The sequence below is a fragment of the Syngnathoides biaculeatus genome, chromosome 23, assembly GCF_019802595.1.
Source record: "Syngnathoides biaculeatus isolate LvHL_M chromosome 23, ASM1980259v1, whole genome shotgun sequence".
Lineage (NCBI taxonomy): Eukaryota > Metazoa > Chordata > Actinopteri > Syngnathiformes > Syngnathidae > Syngnathoides > Syngnathoides biaculeatus.
The window spans coordinates 5,345,005-5,363,849 of NC_084662.1; the positions used below are offsets into that span (position 1 = coordinate 5,345,005).

The following is an 18,845-nucleotide window of genomic DNA, read 5'->3' on the forward strand; positions in this document are numbered from 1 at the left end:
GTTTGGGGGGGAGAAAAAGACGACAGGTTGACAGCTGATGAACGCGGAAGCCTGTTGTGGCCACACATTAAACTTTGGTAAACCTCTCGCCGACAGACGTTTTTTTTTTTTTTAAATATGCATTGTTCTCAAATGAGTACAATGCGTATTTAAAAAAAGAAAATAAACCGTCAGTCACAGAAAGATTTACGTAGGTACACGTGTGGCTGTAACACAGTTCCGTGTACGGGGGCTGAAGCCTAATCCAGCGGTTTATTTTCTTTTTTTAAATACACATTGGACACATTTGAGAACAATGCATATTTAAAAAAAAAAAAAGTCTGTCACAGAGAGGTTTACCCAAGTTTAACATGTGGCCGCAACACGCTTCCGCGTTCACGAGCCGTCAACCTGTCGTGTTTTTTTTCCAGTCATTGTTAATGAATGCGCGTTTGTGTAAAACCCGGGGGACATTTATTTAAATATTGGTATTTGTATTGAAAAAAATCTGAGTGGCTCTATCACTATGTGGGATTTATTCTTGATTGAGAACAGATCCAACAACGAAGTATTTGTATGCGTCCAGACTTTTCTACGCTTTCAAACACTTCCGTGTAAGTCTCGACGACTTGTAGATCCAGGTGTCCAAGTCAAGCGGTAGTGGGTTAACAGTCCAAATTTCTTATCAGCGACAACATCCAAGTGTCTCTCATTTTTCCATGTACCTTCGTTTATTATCACCTTCTAAATTTTTAACGGTATCAGAGAAAACTCTGGGAGACATATTTTCGTGTTGTCTCCAACCGACTTAGCATTAAACAATGCTTTGCTTGACCGACAGTGTGGCCAGTCACGTGATTTCAGTGACATAGGTGCATGAGCTCTATTAACTATGTATAGCATATGCTGCAGGATAGGCAAATACATTTTTTTGATAGCTCCAGTCCTTCATTCACATCCCCTATTATTGTTCATGTTGTAGTCAGTTTTGTTAGAAACCTTGCTTCAGGTCCCTGTGGGATTAACCTGAAAAAAAATGCTCTTCAAAACTACAAAGTTTTTCCTTCCAAGAAAAGAGAGGAGAAGTTATTTTGGGCCTTGGAAATGATTACAAATTACAACCAAGTTCTTGAAAGTGTCTCCAATGTACACAGTAGTGTTAAACTTTGGTAAACCTCTGTCAATGAAGGAAGAGCCTCTGATGGCTCTCAAAAAGGCTTCCCGGAAGGGGGCAGATTGAGTTCCTCGTCAAGGTTTCTTCTGGGCATTGTTTGGTCCTCACTATGAGATAAGTCCTTTTTTTTTATCTCAACCTTGGCACCGAGTACAGATGGATAATGTAGGAAATAAAATATGTTAACAGTGAACAGTTTAACCCCTGACTTGTGAAAATGAAATCTATTTATCTTAAAAAGATCCCTAAAAAATGTTAAAATGTTTAATAATATGCTCTGAATGGTCACCACATGCCGATAAAAGCATTTTATTCAGTGCCAACAACCTATTGAATCTTTCCTCTCTGACGGGTGATACCGGTCCACTGATTAATACAGCTGCAATCAGCTAGCTCACTTTATTTAATAGTCCAATAAAGTCCCGTTTTAGAACCTCAGATTGTTGCTTGGACACATTGTTTGAAGCCTCTATGCACAACAATGTTACATTGGGACATTCATCTGAAATTTTAAGAATTCTCCCCTTCAGATTATTGACCACAGGATCAGTTTTTCCTCATTATTGTTCATGCTGGAGTTTCTAAGGCCATCGGAATCTTGACGCCAATACTGAATAGCCAAAATTAGCAGATAATTGGCACAGTTTCTTCATTCATCAGGCTCAGGAATTTCTTAATTTTGTTTTGCCGAATGCAAAAGTTAAATTTATCATGTTTTAATGTGATACTTGTCATGTTAAAAAGCAAAACTTTGGAAGTCAAAACAAGAAATTCATCACATTAAAATATAAAACTGGACTTTCGTGGTAATATGCTTCTGTACCTTGTGATTGGATTGGATTTATTTATTTTTTTTTTTACCTAAATAAATATTGAATAACCATGAAAAAAAAAACACCAGTAACCCCTTTCAGGTCCCCCCTGACGAAAATGAGGAAAAATTGGGAAAAAATGTCCAGAAATAGGCTGGGGGTATGCAGGGATCCACTGGTTTCAGGAAGGCTAATGCATTCTCAAGCACTAATACTTGGGGAACCAAACCAACCTTTTATGCCTTTCCTTTCTGTTTTCTTCCACCCCAGACATAATTCCAGCCAGTCCCATTGGGAGAGGAAAATGGCCCTGAGTGACGCAATTGATGACCCTGTACCCCCCAGCAGTCAAGGACAACATCCTCTTGGTACCTGTGGAAATGCATCTTCAAACACCAGTATACCAGACATCAATGTCCTCGAGCACATCACACCTGCCTCAAATAGTGACAGCCTTTCAGCAGTGGGAGCTGAAGAAACCTCACTCAGGAATCCAGCATGTAGACATTTGCAGAAGAACCCGAAGTCACACATCCATAGAACAAACAGACCAACCCAAAACGGTGGAGTTGTCAAACAGAACGGAACCCTGAGGACGCTCCCCCACCCAAATGCCGCTGCCACTTCCCCCAGTGTCACAGACTCTCAGATGTTAAGCAAACGGCACCTTTCAAATACTCCATCCCCCACTGGACTTCAGCTCTCACCGCTCTGCTGCCAGCACTCCTTTTGCTGCCCCTGTGGTCAGCAGGAATGCCCTCGCTTCCACATTCCAGGCTCGGGCCGTGGGCCTGGCTTGGTTCCGCAACCTCTGACCTCCTCCTGTTGTTCACCTGCCTGCACTTACTCAAAACCCCGGGCTCATCTGACTCACCCGACCACAACACTTTATCGACACCACCACAATCACCAGCACTGGCAGGAGCACCTCCAGAGTTCAACACACCCAACTGGAATCAGGTATGTTTTGTGTTGTTTGTTAAAAACAATAATGTTTATTGCTTATGTCAGTAGCATACAGTATGTGTCAAACTTCCTACCAGGTATTTAATTACAGACCCTTGCCAAACACTCACATTCACTACCCGCTCGTTTCGCCATGATATGGGGTTAGTATTAGCAATACTGAACTCCACCGCACTGTTATTGTTATGGAGTGTGTACGAGCACAGCACATGCGCAAGTACTGTCAATGCCGTGATTGGTTGCATTGCGTATTTCCATCGTATCGTATGATTGGCTGGACACCTGTCACTCACCGAATTACACAGCAAAATGATACAGGAAAAAACGTTATATATCCAATTCATTTGCACTGTGTTCACTGCGCCGGGTAGGTTTTCTTGTGGGCTGAGAGTGTGCGAGGAGTGCGCAATTGCATAGCCACGCAATTTAGAGAGAACATTGGTTTGTACATTATTACATCCTGCTCACATAATGACACAAATGTGAATGAGGTTGCCTAATGCTGCAAGAATAGAGTGCCATTAATTGCACTGACAATATAACTTAGGGAGCTAGATTTACCACCACCAAAACCACGTCAGCAGAGCTTGGAACATTATTAAGGACAATATACCCCCGGTTCTCAAATGTTTGAGCTCGGCGGTAATGATGCACAAACGCAAGGACCAACAAATTATTTTTTCTGAGACGCATCATCACCCTCTCATTTTTCCTCAAGATATGCTATTAATCAATATGTGAAGGCATCTTGATTTTCAACATCTTATGCAATACATGTTATGCATTCCATTCGATATGTGTATCTGTGTGTATTTTTTTTTTTTACTTTATTTGTTTATATTTTTATGTATTTATCTGAACATCACCTGTCTGGGAATGAAGGAGCCTGAGCTGTTGTGTGAGGTCAAGGGGTACTCTCTAGATATAGTCAGACTCTCCTCCACACACCGCTTGGGTTCTGGTACCAGCCCTCTTGAGAGGGCTTTGACTCTCTTCCACTCTGGAGTAACCTATTGTGCGAGGGACTGAGGAGGTGTGTAAATATTTATTGCCTCCCTGCTCACTGCCTGTACGTTGGGTTTCACCCCGGCAGATTAGAGGGTAGCCTTCCACCGGCTTCAGGTGGGGGGGATGTGTACTTCCATCCGAATATTCAACATTATTCACAGCCGAGCGGGGGAGCGAGCTCATGGCTGCGGTGCCAGAATTTACAGCCATTGGTTCAAATCTGTATGGAAGCATTCCTCTGTCTTCGCGATCAACCGATACAGCTATTTATTCATCAGATGAAGGTAAATCCGAGAAATCAACGCTGGGAATAATGGTGTCCCATGTAATTGAGCATTTGGAAGGGCATGTAACACGTGACATATGCCCACGTAGGTCATGTGACTCACGAAAATGGCAGCGCCCCTGAAAAATTCTAATTATCGATAAAGGTCTTCTCAAAACACTATTAAATGAAAGAGGATTTAACATCACATTAACAAGATAGAGTACATATTACATGACCTATTGGATACATTGTTAATGCAAACCACTGGATTTCCCCTTTAACCTTAAAGGGCCACTGTCACGAAATGCATGATTTTTAGTATGTTATTAATGAAAAAAACGGCAGCCAACATGGACCCATGCGTTTTTTCACCACAAAACATGATTTTGACGTATACAGCTTTTTGTAACTCCCGCCAGAAAATCCTGTCAAGGGATTTGTTTTCGGGAAGAAGCAGGAAGTGACTTAAAGGACAGCACCGTCCTCAAGTGGACTCCTTTGTTTCCATTAGTTTTACCTCCAGTAAGGTAGCTCGTTGTTCCCTCGTGTTAGCCAAAATGCCGGCTTGTTGCATTGCTAGACATTGCTTGAACACTCGGGAGTATGGATTTACCCTTCATAAGTTTGCAAGAGACTCGGTTCGTCGTGAAAAATGAATTGCACGGGTGCAGAGGACGAGAGCTTTATGGGTTCCAAATGACAGGGAGATGTGTATACAGCTACTAAAAAAAATAATAGTTTGGGGCGAACCACGTAATCGGTCTCTCATAACGTAACAAAAGATTCGCGTACGAAATGTGTCGATGTGTGCGTCGGACGGCGTCGAGCTGCTGCGTCGCTTCGCCAGCGAAGGCTGCGCTTCGGGCTCGTGGAGGGTGGCGGCTCTGAAGAACGCTGCCACAATGCTGAACTCAGCCTTGTGCAACGACAACACCATGAAGCACCCGGCTCGACGGTGTTGTTCATCGCGTACTGTGGCGGCTATGAACAACCCCCTAAAGCAGCACAGCTTGGCTCCGTTATACGCCACCATGGTGCCGAAAATGAGCCACACCGGCTGAGGCGCCGCGTTTGCCGGTCATGGCTTCGGCGAAGGCTTTTCGTCGGGCTCGCGGACGGCAGCGGCTCTGAAGAACGCTGCCACAATGCCGCACTCAGCCTCGTGCAAAGACAACGCCCTAAAGCGCCCCGGCTCGACGGTGTTGTTCATCGTGTACTGTGGCGGCTATGAACAACCCCCTAAAGCAGCACGGCTCGGCTCCGTGATAAGGCACCTCGGCGCCGAAAATGAGCCACACCGGCCGGCTGCGATGAGCTGCGATGGCGCATCTCCACCACGGAAGTGGATCGGACAGGGAGGCAGTTTGCCCGTGATCACATATCATCTGAATATGGCTCGAATATTGCCCTGGTAACTGCACTCAGTTGTGTGGTGTTCTCCTTTTCGAAAAGAGCTTCTGTGTCAGAAGGGGCGTGTTCATCTCCCCTAGTAGGGTGCACCGCGTGTTTTCATTGGTGAATGTCCGGGTGACGTCACGGATAGACGATGCAGCCAATCTAGCGACCACTTGGATGTCGTAGAATGACACTTCTGCAACTTTGCACATGGATGACGCGCTCTCTGCTCATATTTATTTTTTCGTGTAGATATTGAAGTGAATAATGTTATTTATTTTTCATTACATTACATTTTGGAATGTTTATAGGGATGACACTTGACCTTTAAAAAAACTAAAAATATCACTTTAACAATTACACTATCTGTACAAAACAACAGTTATGCAGGGCAACAGCCAAGTGTGATAATTGTAACTCCAGCAAAAGATGCTGAGAAGCGTATTCTCCTCTTTTCCTCACGTTGCCGTACTCATGAGCAATTGCAATCAATCTGGAGAATCTCGATAGATCTTCATATCAACTTTGTATGTTTATTTATATACCTCGTTTCCCTAGAGTAACTGTAACATTGCAGTGAAACGGCTCAAACTTCGAAAATAAGTTCGTTTTTATTCATTCTCCTGTTCTTTGGAACCACTAAAGTCATTGTCTTCGCTATCGGAGTTGAAGAGCCTCAGAAACTCTGTCACACACCATTAGAGTCTGTCTGTTGCTCTCAATGTCATTTTTAGCTTGAGTTAACCCAGTTCTCCTTACATAGCAGTCCGGCCTTTTAATCCGTTAGTGATCGTAGATTCTTTCAAGCTGCTGTTTAAAATTCACTGACAAACCTCAGAAAAGGACAACCTTTGCATGTGGCCAATTTCTGTAAAAGATTTTAAATTAATAAATTAAAAATATGCATCTTGCGTTCGTGCATGTCGTGAAACGTCCTGATTTGAGGGCACCAAAAACTAACGCAGTCTTCTCCGGCACACACTGGAAGTAGCTGCGTCTTCTTCTACGGGCAGTTGAGGTAGATTCTTCCTCTTCTCCGTGCAATTGAGGTGAATGCTTCCTCTACACGCTCCGAAAGTAGTTTACTTCTTGTACATATTTGAGGCATCTGCACATGCTCAAACGCGAGTGCATGTTAGGAAATGGCCAAATTTTTACTTTATTCAACCAAGTTTTTGTTGTACTTTTAATTCATAGACTATAGCAACAAAAAGAAAAATCATATTTTAGCTGCATTGTTAAATATGCTGCATGGTTTTGAGTGCCTGCTGTCAGAGGGGCCTTTTCTGGACACTTGTATATGACAATTTATTTACTTTTTAATGGAATTGACACTTTTATACTAAGTCCATGTCAGAGAGTCACTCTGATGGATGTCTAAATATTCAAAATACAGGACATTTAAGTTGATTTGTTTGGAAAAATATTGTGCTGTCGGCTGCGATTCATATTTATGTTCGAAACATTTGGTTTAGTCTCTTCAATTAATGTGTAAACTGTTTGACCCACTACCCAAAGTTCAGGCTCACTATGCATTGAGTTTCACACCCCTGGTCACTGTAGCCTACAGCTGCAATGTATTGGCAATTTTAACATTCTTAACCAGATAGGTTTTCTTAAAACAGGTGTGTCCACACTTTTTTTGCACCAAGAGAAACGTTTCAAGGAGCCAGCCTCTTTCGATCTACCGACGGGGGGTGCTGGATGTATCATTGCTGCGATGGGGGAGGCACATTGCTGCAGCTGCCATGGTGAAGCAAGAGACGGTTAATAGGAGGCCAGCTTGGTAGAACGCACCTTGTGCAGTGATACATGTCAGAAGAGTCCAGGATTGATCAAACCGTCTTGTCAGTCAATCAACCCGCGCAATTGATGTACTTTCTTTGTTTTTTTTTGGGGGGGGGTGTGGGGGCGCCACGTGGTCACACCATCAACCAAAACGCCCTCGGCGATCGACATATTGGGCACTCTTGTCTTAAAAGCTCAATCAAAACATATACAGTCCACACACACATGGCAACCATACTTTTTCCTGTCAAAGCAGTATTCTGGTATTGCAGCCATTTGTTGGCAAACTCTTCTTTCCAAGCGATCCATATTTAGTGAGGAGGGAGTTGACTTTTCCTCTGAAACCACAGCCCATCACCACATCTGCAACTGGGACCATTTAAAGGCATGCATAATCATTTGCATAGTCCTATATTTACCAGTGCTGCAAAAATTGGGCATCATTGGGTGAAAATTATTTACTTGCGAGCTCATTTTTCAGCTAGCAATTTTTATTTTTTATTTGTACCTTGATTTCTCACTTTTAAACATGCAATTTTCTTTACTAGCCCTCAGTAGGACCTCTACCACCTGTAACAAAGAACAACTTTTTTTTCAGTAGCATTGTAAAATGGGATTTGTGCAGTCACACACAATCAGTCTTAGGTGGGCAAAGTAAGGCACTGAGTTTACAAGCATCTGTGCCTCATTCTACAGGGTTTTATTCCACGTTTTCCTATTTTTTCTTTTACTTTCATATACTCATTTTACCTCCTTAAATGAACCCAACTCATCATTTCTCTTGTGAATGTGGAGCAGATGTCACGTTGGGTCTTTGGCCCGTTAAATCTTGAACTAATTGCTTACTCACCTTCCTCACCTAATAATCATCTGCTTTTCATCAAAGTGACTGATTGTCAAAATGTACAAGTTCCACAAATGATATGTGTGCATCGTCTCGTGCAGAGTTGGGCATTCTATGGTCCGTGGGCCACATCTGGCCCAATGTATGATGCTGTCTGACCCACCTGAGGCCAATCACAAATTAGAAAATACATTTTAAAAAATATGCATGGAATAGAGGTTTGTTGCTTTGATTTTGTTACGTTCGGATTTACTTCCGTGTGGATCCATGTGCGAGCAGTGAACTGTGAATGTAGGTAAGCGGCAACAAATGCTGTACCCTCAAAATCATGGCAAGAAAAGAAAAGTTGATAACGAAATTTTCAACAAGACGTGGACTGCCATGTACATCGTTACAGACGTCAAACAGAGTGGTGTGCTTAATTTGTGGTACACAGGACGTGTTAAAAGACGAGAATTTGTATTGCCATTACATGACCAAACATAAGTATAAATACAGAATTCTGTCTGATGAAACGCAAGGAGGGGAGTCTGATGCATAACTAACAAAACTGCAAAGCCAACAAGGATTTTTTTTACAAAACATTGCACACCCAGAGGTGCAGCTGTCAAGACAAGTTATGTCATTTTTCACTACAGGGTTCGCACGCGGCCCTAAAAGTCCCTAAAAAAAACCCTACATTTTCGAAGGTGCATTTAGGCGCTCCTAAAAGTCCTTAAAAATCCGTGAAAACCGGTCAAGCCCCTAAAAAGGCCTTAAATTAAAAAAAAAAATCAAAGGGAGAACCTCTACCGCCAAAATTCTCCCTAAAAAAATTATCTTTTATTTTTAAAAAATAGCGATCCGACTGGCGTCCAAAACACCCGGAAATTGTCACCGGAAGTCACCGTCTTGACAACTAGTCGCCATCTTGTCGATATTACATTGTTTGTTTCCGTGAGTAGGCATTTCACTTCGTCTTCGTTACGACGTAGCGTAGTTCTTTCATCGATCCAACTTGTATCACGGGGAAGTGCATTTTTCAATATGCTTGGGTTGAAAGTAAGGAGTTTGGGAGCTGGGTTCGTCGAGATCCAAAAGATCGGCACATGTTTTACTGCCATCTGTGCAAGCAGAGTTACCAGCTTGAAAAGATGGGCGTCAAAGCGCTGGAGTCGCACCGGAAAAACAGGAGACACGCTGATTTGGCGAAGACTCTCTCATCTTCCGTTGGTATGAATCTTTCTAAAATATCAAGATAGTGAAGCATCAACTTCAGGCAGTGGTACTAGCAGTGCATGCGCACTAGGGATCGCAAAAAAACGCTTACTTTCATAACCGGTTTTAACCGAACAGCTGTAGCAAAAAAAACGGTACCATAGTGGTGTTTACATAATTCACCCGCGGGACCTCGACTTGGGGTGCGGGGTTCCGCACGGACTGTTTTTGTTGTTGCTCTTCTGGAGTCACGAGTTCACAGAGTTCCCCCCGTTATGTGAGTAGTGTTTTGATGTCTGCCAATATAACAAGTATACTCCCATACTTTGGAGCATTTCCTCGATGCCATGTTTGTTTCTTTGATTTAACTGAATGTTCTTTTGAGTCCAACTTTACTCTAACAGCGAAACTTGAAAAAAGTGGAAATGATGTTGAAAAAAATAGTGCAATGTGGAGTACCGGAACAGGAAGAAATTATTGGAAATTTTAACCGATTTCGAAAGTCCGATTACGGTTTCGGTTTTAAAAAAAAAAAAAAAACGAAAACCGGTTATAACCGGTTATTTGTAAGCGGTTGCGATCCCTAATGCGCACCTACAGTTGTCCAGCCAGAAGTCAGGCTTTATGAACGTAGTTCAATACACGAAGACGGACTCGTTAAAGGCAGAGATGGTGTGGACTTTAAAAGTGATCTGCAGCCATTACAGTTAGTTAAGTGTTTGCAGTCATGTTCCCAGACAGTGACATTGCTAAAAACTTCCACTGTGGGGAAACGAAGACCGTACCTGGCTACATTTGGCATCGCTGCCCACTTTTCATCTCTACTGCCTCAAAGCCAAAAAAGCCAGAATAGAGACTGACATATCTACGCTTATTGAGAAGGCTGACAGGCTGTGTGAGGAGGCAGAAGAAAAGAGGATTCTGAGGTTTATCACCGATGCCAATGCACTCAGAGGCAGAGCAAAGGACAAGAGAGCCACTTCGGCACCTCTGCAGCAACAAATAGAGGAGGCACTGGGTAGGCTCAAGGAGCTAGAGTAGGGGTGCTGAGACAGACATCAGTAGAAGACATTTGTGTATATAGTTGCAATTGTAGTTAGAATCTGTTTTTCTGTAGACTGTCATGTAAAGACATTGACAATGGTCATATCATTGAGAACTACCACAAGGGGCGACAGGTGATCACTGTCACAGGTACTGAGGTACTGGAACATTTGATGAACCAAGAACGGTTGATGGCACCATTGGGTGAGTCTTTTTTCCTTACTCTTGATTTCCCACGATGGCCCTAAATTTTTTCCGTGTCAGCCCTAAATTTTTCGTGTCAGCCCCTAAGAATGCCCCTAAAAAGCCCTTAAATTTTTTTGGTCAGACTGAGTATGAACCCTGCACTAAGTCGCAGAAAAAAATGTAGGGTGTTTTCTGACGGAGAGTTTATTAAGGAGCGCTTATTGGAACCTGTTGCGCTGATATGCCCGGAGAATCGGGTGTCAGGGGCGTGGCCAGGCTGCTGCTCCTGTGCATGGTAATTATTCCATGTTTTTAAACTTCATGTGTGCCGTCACTAGTTAGCATTTCATTGTCTGAGAGTCTGTGAGTCTAACGTGCGTTTAAGAGCTTCTTGCATTTGTCTTGTTACCACATCTCAGCGTTCCTATGCCACCACTGCTATGTCTAGTCCAGTCTTCTTTTTTTTCATGTTTTTGGGCCGTGTTTTTGTGTGTTTACCTTTTTTGGACTGCTTGCCTGTGTACGACCTCTGCCTGGAATTAAACCACCTTGAAAATCACGTCACTGCCTCAGAGTCTTGCATTTGTGTCCTACCCCATGTCTCATGTTCGTGACAAAGCATTTGAGAACGTGCCACTCTCCTAATGCACTGTAACCAGACAAGTTGAGGACATCGCTGAAAACTTGGGCGCTTCAGCTGAAGAACAGAGCAGTGGACTTTGGCTATTTTTCTGTGGCATTGGATGAGAGCTGCGATGTACGTTAAACTGCTAACTTGCCTGTGGGATAAGTGCAGAGTTTCAAATCACAGAGAAGCTAGAAGCCATCCAATCAATGAAAGGGACCACCACTGAGAGTAATTTGTTCACAGAGGTAAATGGATGTTTTGACAAGTTAAAACTGAAATGGGACAAGCTGGCAGGTGTGACAACAGAGGGTTGTCCAATTCTGACTGGGGAAAAATGTTCAACTTTTGAAGAGAATGCACGATAAGGTGAGAGAAATGAACCCTGTGCAGAAATATACACTTACTTTGGATATTAAGATCAAGCTTCTCCTCACTCATAAACGTATTGGAGTTTGTGAGGTTACTCAGTCTTTTTAAGAACCTCATACATTCAGTATTTTTTTAATCAAGAAGAATACACGATTTTGTTTGACTGTCTTGGCTTTGTTTGTCCGCAGTGCCCGGAAAAAACACACACTTATTGTCTGGAGTGGTAATTTATCATTTTGAAATGACATTATACATTATGATATAAACTTTGTATAACGAGTTTAAAGATAGGCTTAAGTGATAAAACACGTTAATAAGCTTTCGAGAAGTTTTGAACATTGTGAAAATACGAAACATGCTTTATTACCTCACATCCCATAAGCACAATGTATCACTGTTCTCCCACTGAAAAAGACCCAACACAAACCATAAATTTACATTTAAGTTATTTTTCTTCTTCTTTTTTCAAAGGCAAACAATCCCCCAGGTACAGCATATGATCTAGAAGGGTTAAGTATGCGTTTTACCCACCACCAGTTTCAAGTCTTTACATGAGAACTTATGCTAGATTGTGTGCATAATAATAAGTGTGTGGGGAAAGAACAAGTCATATGTATGGGTGGGGTTACAAGCCACCTGATCTCAAGCAGACCTGCTCCTACCTGCATGGTAAACGCAGCATAAGCCAATTGTCTGAGATCTATAAACTCACCCCACTCAAACATTATTCACCTGGAACTCAACATTAATCCAAGTTTTTGTTGTTTATGGCAACCACAAATTAAGCTTTATGGTTCGTAATCAAACAGGAATTCTTAGGTCACTCCCATTTTTAATTGGTTGTCAGAGTTCATCTTGTGCACGTTTTTAATTTTCTATATTTATAGAATGCATTTAGTTTTTGTTGTTGGAGTGACGTGCACATACATAACAAGCCCAAAGTTGTTAAGAACATTGGCAAGGTTTAGTGCAATTTCATTCATGAAAGCACAATAACAAATCGTCGTGGGTCAGCTGGTCGGGGTGTTCGAATACATCACAATACGATACAATCGAATATTTTGGTTCATAAACCAAAGCAAAAAAATCTCGAAATTTTCGTTCAAAAACTGATTTTTACAAAAACAAAAACGTTCAAAAATCGAGGTATCACCGTGTGTGTGTGTGTGTGTGTGTGTGTGTGTGTCATAAAAATTGAGAAATACAATCATAAGAATGTAAGAGTAATACAAACTACTAAAAACAAAAACATGTAAATCTGTATCTAAAATGCTTAAAGTGCCAATCCAGAGGAAATGTATTTTATTTGTATATCATACAAATGTAGCTAAAATTTAATGAAAAAATATTGAAAAAATTCACAACACAACGGAAATGAAATAAATTAGTGCCAAAGTGCACATTTTTTTTTCTTTGGAATCCGAATCCCTCCCATGTCTGTTTCAAACCGAGGCTCTGTTGAAGCTGCTTCCATGTGGAGTCACACAAAAGTCACCCCCAGTAAAGAAAATGGCTTCCTACAAACAGTCATACACGCTCTGAGTGGGATGTCAAGGAGATAGACAGCAGTGATGAAGACGTTTGTATGGAATGCTCTGCGGAAGAGATAGGAACTGAGGAGGAGGAATTTTCTGATGATTCCCATGTTCGAAAAACAGCTGTAATTCAACCTTACATGTTCGAACGCAACACAAGTACAGGATTCAGCGAGACCTGACCAAGTTGATGTGGAACTTCACACCCAAAAAATAAACTGGTAGGTTTCTCAAGAAATCTATGAATGCTTTCTTGACAAAATAATCTAATTCAATTATGTTTAAATGTATGATGCTGCTTGCACACAACACTGTCGTTTGTTGTTGTTGTACTAACGACTGAGTTGGCGTAAAACAAAAATCGAACCCTCCAGTATCGTTCTGCGTTTAACGATCACATCTACAGTGCGCTCAAAGTTAGACAGTACAGTACACTCACATTGAGCCAGTGATTCTCGTTATTTAAACTAAATGATCAGTAGTTGTAGCTATTAGCCATATACATTGAAATATGTAATTTGGATTTGTATCAGTAGGACATCAGGGGTAAGTTAGAAATTTAACATTGTCAATTTCTTAATTGTTGTTAAGGTTGCTTTGCATGCATTCAAGAGTGTCGTGTTTTCACTCTTTAGTCAGAAGATAATGGATGAATAAATGATCAGCCTTTATGCCACAGCGGCATTATTTCAGCCTTATCTTGGTGAGCAAAAGGTAATAATAAAATACAACTTTGTGCTTAAAATAAACCAAATAACATTATTTTACCTGATTTATATTTTTACCCAGGTGTAAATGTGGAAATTGCCAGCCAATGCCTTCCCAGAGAGAATCGCGCTGCTGTAAGGAAATTACAGAAACCGCCTGGAAGTTGGATGGGAAAACCGCCTTGGCTTGCATTGTTAACCACAAAGGCTTTCACCCAGTCTTTGGAGACAGCCTGGCATGTCTTTCAATACAATTATGGCAGAAACATCTTCACAGTAGAAGGACATGAAAGAAATCGCCACTTGGCCTACAAGCAGTTGGTGAGGTGGCGTTGGGGGCCTCTCGGCAAGAGCAACAGGGTTGTGATACCATCATGTGCTCTGCAGAGAATCTAAGCAGAATTTCCACCCCTAGGACTTGAAGATGATGCCATATTCACAGGATTTATGCCCAGCTGATGAACATTACCCTTTTCTTTGCATGAAAACTAAAGTGTGGGTGTTGATCCTTGCCTAATAATTGATGGACATTGTTGTAATTATTAATATATGTAAATAACTCACTCTTTTCCACAACAGACTGATACAAAGATTTCAATTTACCAGTCAGTCTACGTTCCTACCTTCACCTATCAGCACGAGCTGTGTGTCGGGACCGAAACAACAAGATCCCGGATATAAGCGGCTGAAATTAGTTTTCCTCCGCAGGGCATCTAGGCTCTCGCTTAGCGATAGGGTGAGAAGCTTGGTCATCCAGGAGAGGCTCAGTGTCGAGCCGCTCCTCCTCCACATTGAGAGGAGCCAGATGAGGTGGCTGGGGCATCTGATCGAGATGTGTCCCGGACGCCTCCCTGGTGATGTGTTCCGGGCATGTGCCACCGGAAAGAGAACTCTGGGATGACCCAGGACACACTGGAGTGACTATGTCTCTCGGCTGGCCCGGGAACACCTCGTGATCCCTCCGGAAGAGCTTGAAGAAATGGCTGGGGAAAGGGAAGTCTGGGTATCCCTGCCGAAGCTACTTACCCCGTGACCCAACCCAGAGAAGCGGTAGAAAATAGATGGATGGATGGACAAAAAAGATAGAACAGAAATATAGGGACAATCATGAACAGTGACTCGCACGCCCCAAGGATTTGAACCAGGGTTACGGGGGACGGAACCCAGGGTGGATGGACCGTGCACCATCATTCCCTACAAGAAGCATGGGCAATGCCCGCAAGTCATGGTGGGGTTTCCTAACCCTATACTAAGTATGGTACACAATAAAGTATTGTATAAAGTAAGTATAGTACACAATATCTTCTGAAATCCGTCTAATATCAACTTTGTGATAGAAACAAGCTATAACATATGTACACTGTACAGTACAGTAGTTTGTATTAGTCTTCTGAATCTGTTGAAAACACAAGACTCATCCCCACAAATTTTAGGTTTGGAAAAACAGGCAGGATTCCTGACTGACTTAAAACAAGGTCTCTACTCATTGAAAAACATTTATAGCATTGCAAAAATATATTAAATTATTTGTGTTGAGCAATTGCTTTCGTGTCTGGCTTTCAAAGAGGAGGCACTGACGTACCACCTTACTGGCACTGGACCATGTTTTTCTACATACTCGTATAATGATGTTTCAAAATGGGTGCACAAGGCCTATTTCATGGCTAGCTGGAACACTCATCATGTGCAGCGTTCCGGCAAGAAACGCACATCAGAGCTAGGGAGGTCTTATTGCTGACACTAATTGGTCCAACTTGAAGGCCAGTTTTATGGAATATTTACACACCTGTCTAAAAGGGTAACGTTCCACACTATCTGAACTCGGCCCCTCGACACATAGACTTGTGTTCACGGAGTTATTGTATAAGCTCACAAATAGGTGCTTTCTAAATTGAAGATCAAAATAATTGTAGTTTTGCGAGTTGATTTTCGTTGATTACATTTTTAGTCGTCATTGTCAATGCTTTGCCATGATTTGTTGTCATTTTCAATCCACCCATTTTAGAAAGTTGTGATCACCTTGTGCTTTTTTTTTCCCTCCATTGAATGGAGGCTTTGAATGTACAACTAAAGAAACCCCTATACTTTGACATCAGCGAACATTGCTTTTCTTTTAGGGTCTAAGATACCAGTTTTGAATCATCCATACATCCATTTTCTTATGCCACTAATCCTCACAAGGGTCGCAAGACGTGCTGGAGCCTATCCCAGCTGTCAATGGGCAGGAGGCGGGGTACACCCTGAACTTGTTGTCAGCCGATCACAGGGCACATCGAGACAAACAGCCGCATTCACAATCACACCTAAGGGCAACTTAGATTGTCCTATTAATGTTTTTGTTTTTGGGATGTGGGAAGAAACCTGAGTGCCTATCCCAGCTGTCAATGGGCAGGCGGCAGGGTACACCCTGAACTGGTTGCCAGCCAATCGCAGAGCACAAAGAGACAAACAGCCACACTCACAATCACACCTACGGGCTATTTCGAGTGTCCAATTATTGTTGCATGTTTTTGGGATGTGGGAGGAAACCGTAGTGCCCGGAGAAAACCCATGCAGGCACGGGGGAGTACATGCAAACTTCACACAGGCAGGTTCAGTATTGAACCCGAGACCTCAGAACTGTGAGGCCAACGCTCTCCAGCTGAGGGCACCGTGCCGCCAGTTTTTAATCAATGTTTAACAATTTAATGACAAACTCTCATAATGATATTCATTTAGGTAAGCTCATATTCGGCCTGTGTTTACCTTATTAATTAGCTCAATGATCCACAAAGACTATCATGTGTAAATAGAAAAACAGTGACCATTATTACATAGAGGAAAGAAAATAAAATAGGGTAAGGAAGAGAGGAAGAAGTTGGACAGAGAGAGACTTGAAGCAATTCCAGTGTATTTACTTTTTGCCTTACAAGAGGCACACAGAATGCAGCATCTTATCATGTAGTAGACATGGTTTCTGGGATGATATGTCAACACTGGTTGATTGCAAATTTTTCATTATCCCCTCCTGGCAAATCATTTCTTTTGAATTGAATCACAATGTATGTCTATACATAGCGAAATACCGATTACCCAAATTTGAAATGGAAATTGTGTGGACTGTAAATTGGGGGGTCGGGGGATACCTTGAAATGCCCCCTTTTTTTCAACCCAGTTTCTAACCTGATATTTACACAACACTTTAAATTGAAGCCCATCAAACATGCCATTACCATAAAGCAGACATTTCCAACCAGCATGCTGTGGCACGTTATTGGGTCATGAGCCCTCTTCATGTGTGCTGTGGGAAATAATCAAATTCCATTTAATTGCTCAAGAAATATTTTTTTCATCTAGTTATGCATGTGACAGACAGAAAAAAAATACAAGCTCTTCTATTAGATGGCAGAAAGTACAGTCATGTTTAAAATAATGGGAGTCCAATGTTACTAACCAGATTAATCCAGGTTTTCACAATATTTTTTATTGCAACATCTCAATGAAGTTACCGGTTGCAGTAGAATCTCGAAAAAAAAAGACCCAGCTTTTATGATATAGAGGGAGTTCTCAGTCTACAACTGAGATCCATTCCCACAGTAGCGATTTAACTCGAATTTCGATTTAAGTCGGATTTCACCGTTAGTCAAAATTTACAATGACCGCTGGGATTGGCTTCAGCCATTCCCACAACATCTCATGAGGATAAGCGGCTAGGAAAATGGGTGGGTATGGGTACTTCATCTAAAAAACTATAATACAAGTAAAAAATACAAGATGCTTCACTTTCTATTAGGGACGGGAGGCTGGGATGGTGAAAAATGAAGGGAGGCTGCATCCACTCAGCTATTGCTAAATAAGCAAGTGCAGGTAGCGCTTGCTAGCGATTAATTCCTCCTCGGCATCCTCTCCGTTCTGTTCTTTCAAAGTTATTAAAATATGCCGTGCCTTTTCCCTTCATGAACATGAGGCTGATATTAAGCCTACGTTTATTCGGATCTTCGATCCATAAAGTATGTAACCTTTACATCTCTGCAACGATCTAAGAACTTTGCTTTGTTTTTTTTTCCTTCACAAAAAGAGTTGCTTCGTGATGACTTTGTCCCTCGTAGGGGTGAAACCCTTCACATGTGCTAAAATATGGGCTTTGTCCTTAATAATAATCCCCACGGTCATCCGACTGAAGCACAAGTCTTTATGTCCGTCATGTCCATTGTTTTTTTTTTTTTTTTTTTTTTTTTTTTTAAATGATGTTAAGCTTCAGTTCACAGTCAAAAAAAATAACAGCTTTCTTATTTTGGGGCATAATGTGTAAAAGGGTGGGCGAAACGAGCAAATAAACTTCCAACGCACGAACACAGATAAGGCAAATAAATGCATGAGCTAAGCAGAAACACGATGGTGGTGGGGCGATAATGGCGGACAAGACTCTGGTGTCGTGAAGTTGAAAGATCTTGGGACGTCTTAAACTGAGAACTCCCTGTACACACTTTCAAGGGTTTGCAACTGGGCAATTTGTTGAAAGGGATGTGTTTAAAAAACAATCGCATTCAATCAGTGAGGTCATCAATTTTGTGAAAAACAGGTGTGAATCAGATAGCCCCTATTTAAACAATTAAGCCAGCACTGGTTGAACATGCATTTCTCCTTGAAATCCTGAGGAAAATGGGTCGTTCAACATATTGTTCTGAAGAACAGCGTACTTTGATTAACTTTGATTGGAGAGGGGAAGCCTTATAAAAAGGGTAAAAAAAAATTAAAGGCTGTTTAGCTAAAATTATCTCTAATGGCTTAAAATGGAGAGCAAAACTAGAGACAAGTGGCAGAAAACAGAAGGCAATCATCAAAATGGATCGCAGAATAACAAGAATGGCAAAGGCTCAGCCAATGATCAGCTTCAGGATGATCAAAGACAGTCTGGAGTTATCTGTAAGTACCATGACAGTGAGGAGACATCTGTGTGAAGTTA

General features: G+C 41.9%; 1 protein-coding gene across 10 annotated transcripts in view; it reads left to right on the forward strand.

The window, feature by feature from the left end:
* disp1 (dispatched homolog 1 (Drosophila)) overlaps positions 1-18,845 on the forward strand; it is a 96,800-nt gene that overhangs the window by 58,895 nt on the left and 19,060 nt on the right. For all 10 annotated transcript variants that reach the window (XM_061812383.1, XM_061812385.1, XM_061812392.1 and 7 more), the window contains one exon: positions 2,236-2,925. In XM_061812383.1, the coding sequence (XP_061668367.1) occupies positions 2,236-2,925 (690 nt within the window). The remainder of the gene's footprint in view (positions 1-2,235; positions 2,926-18,845) is intronic.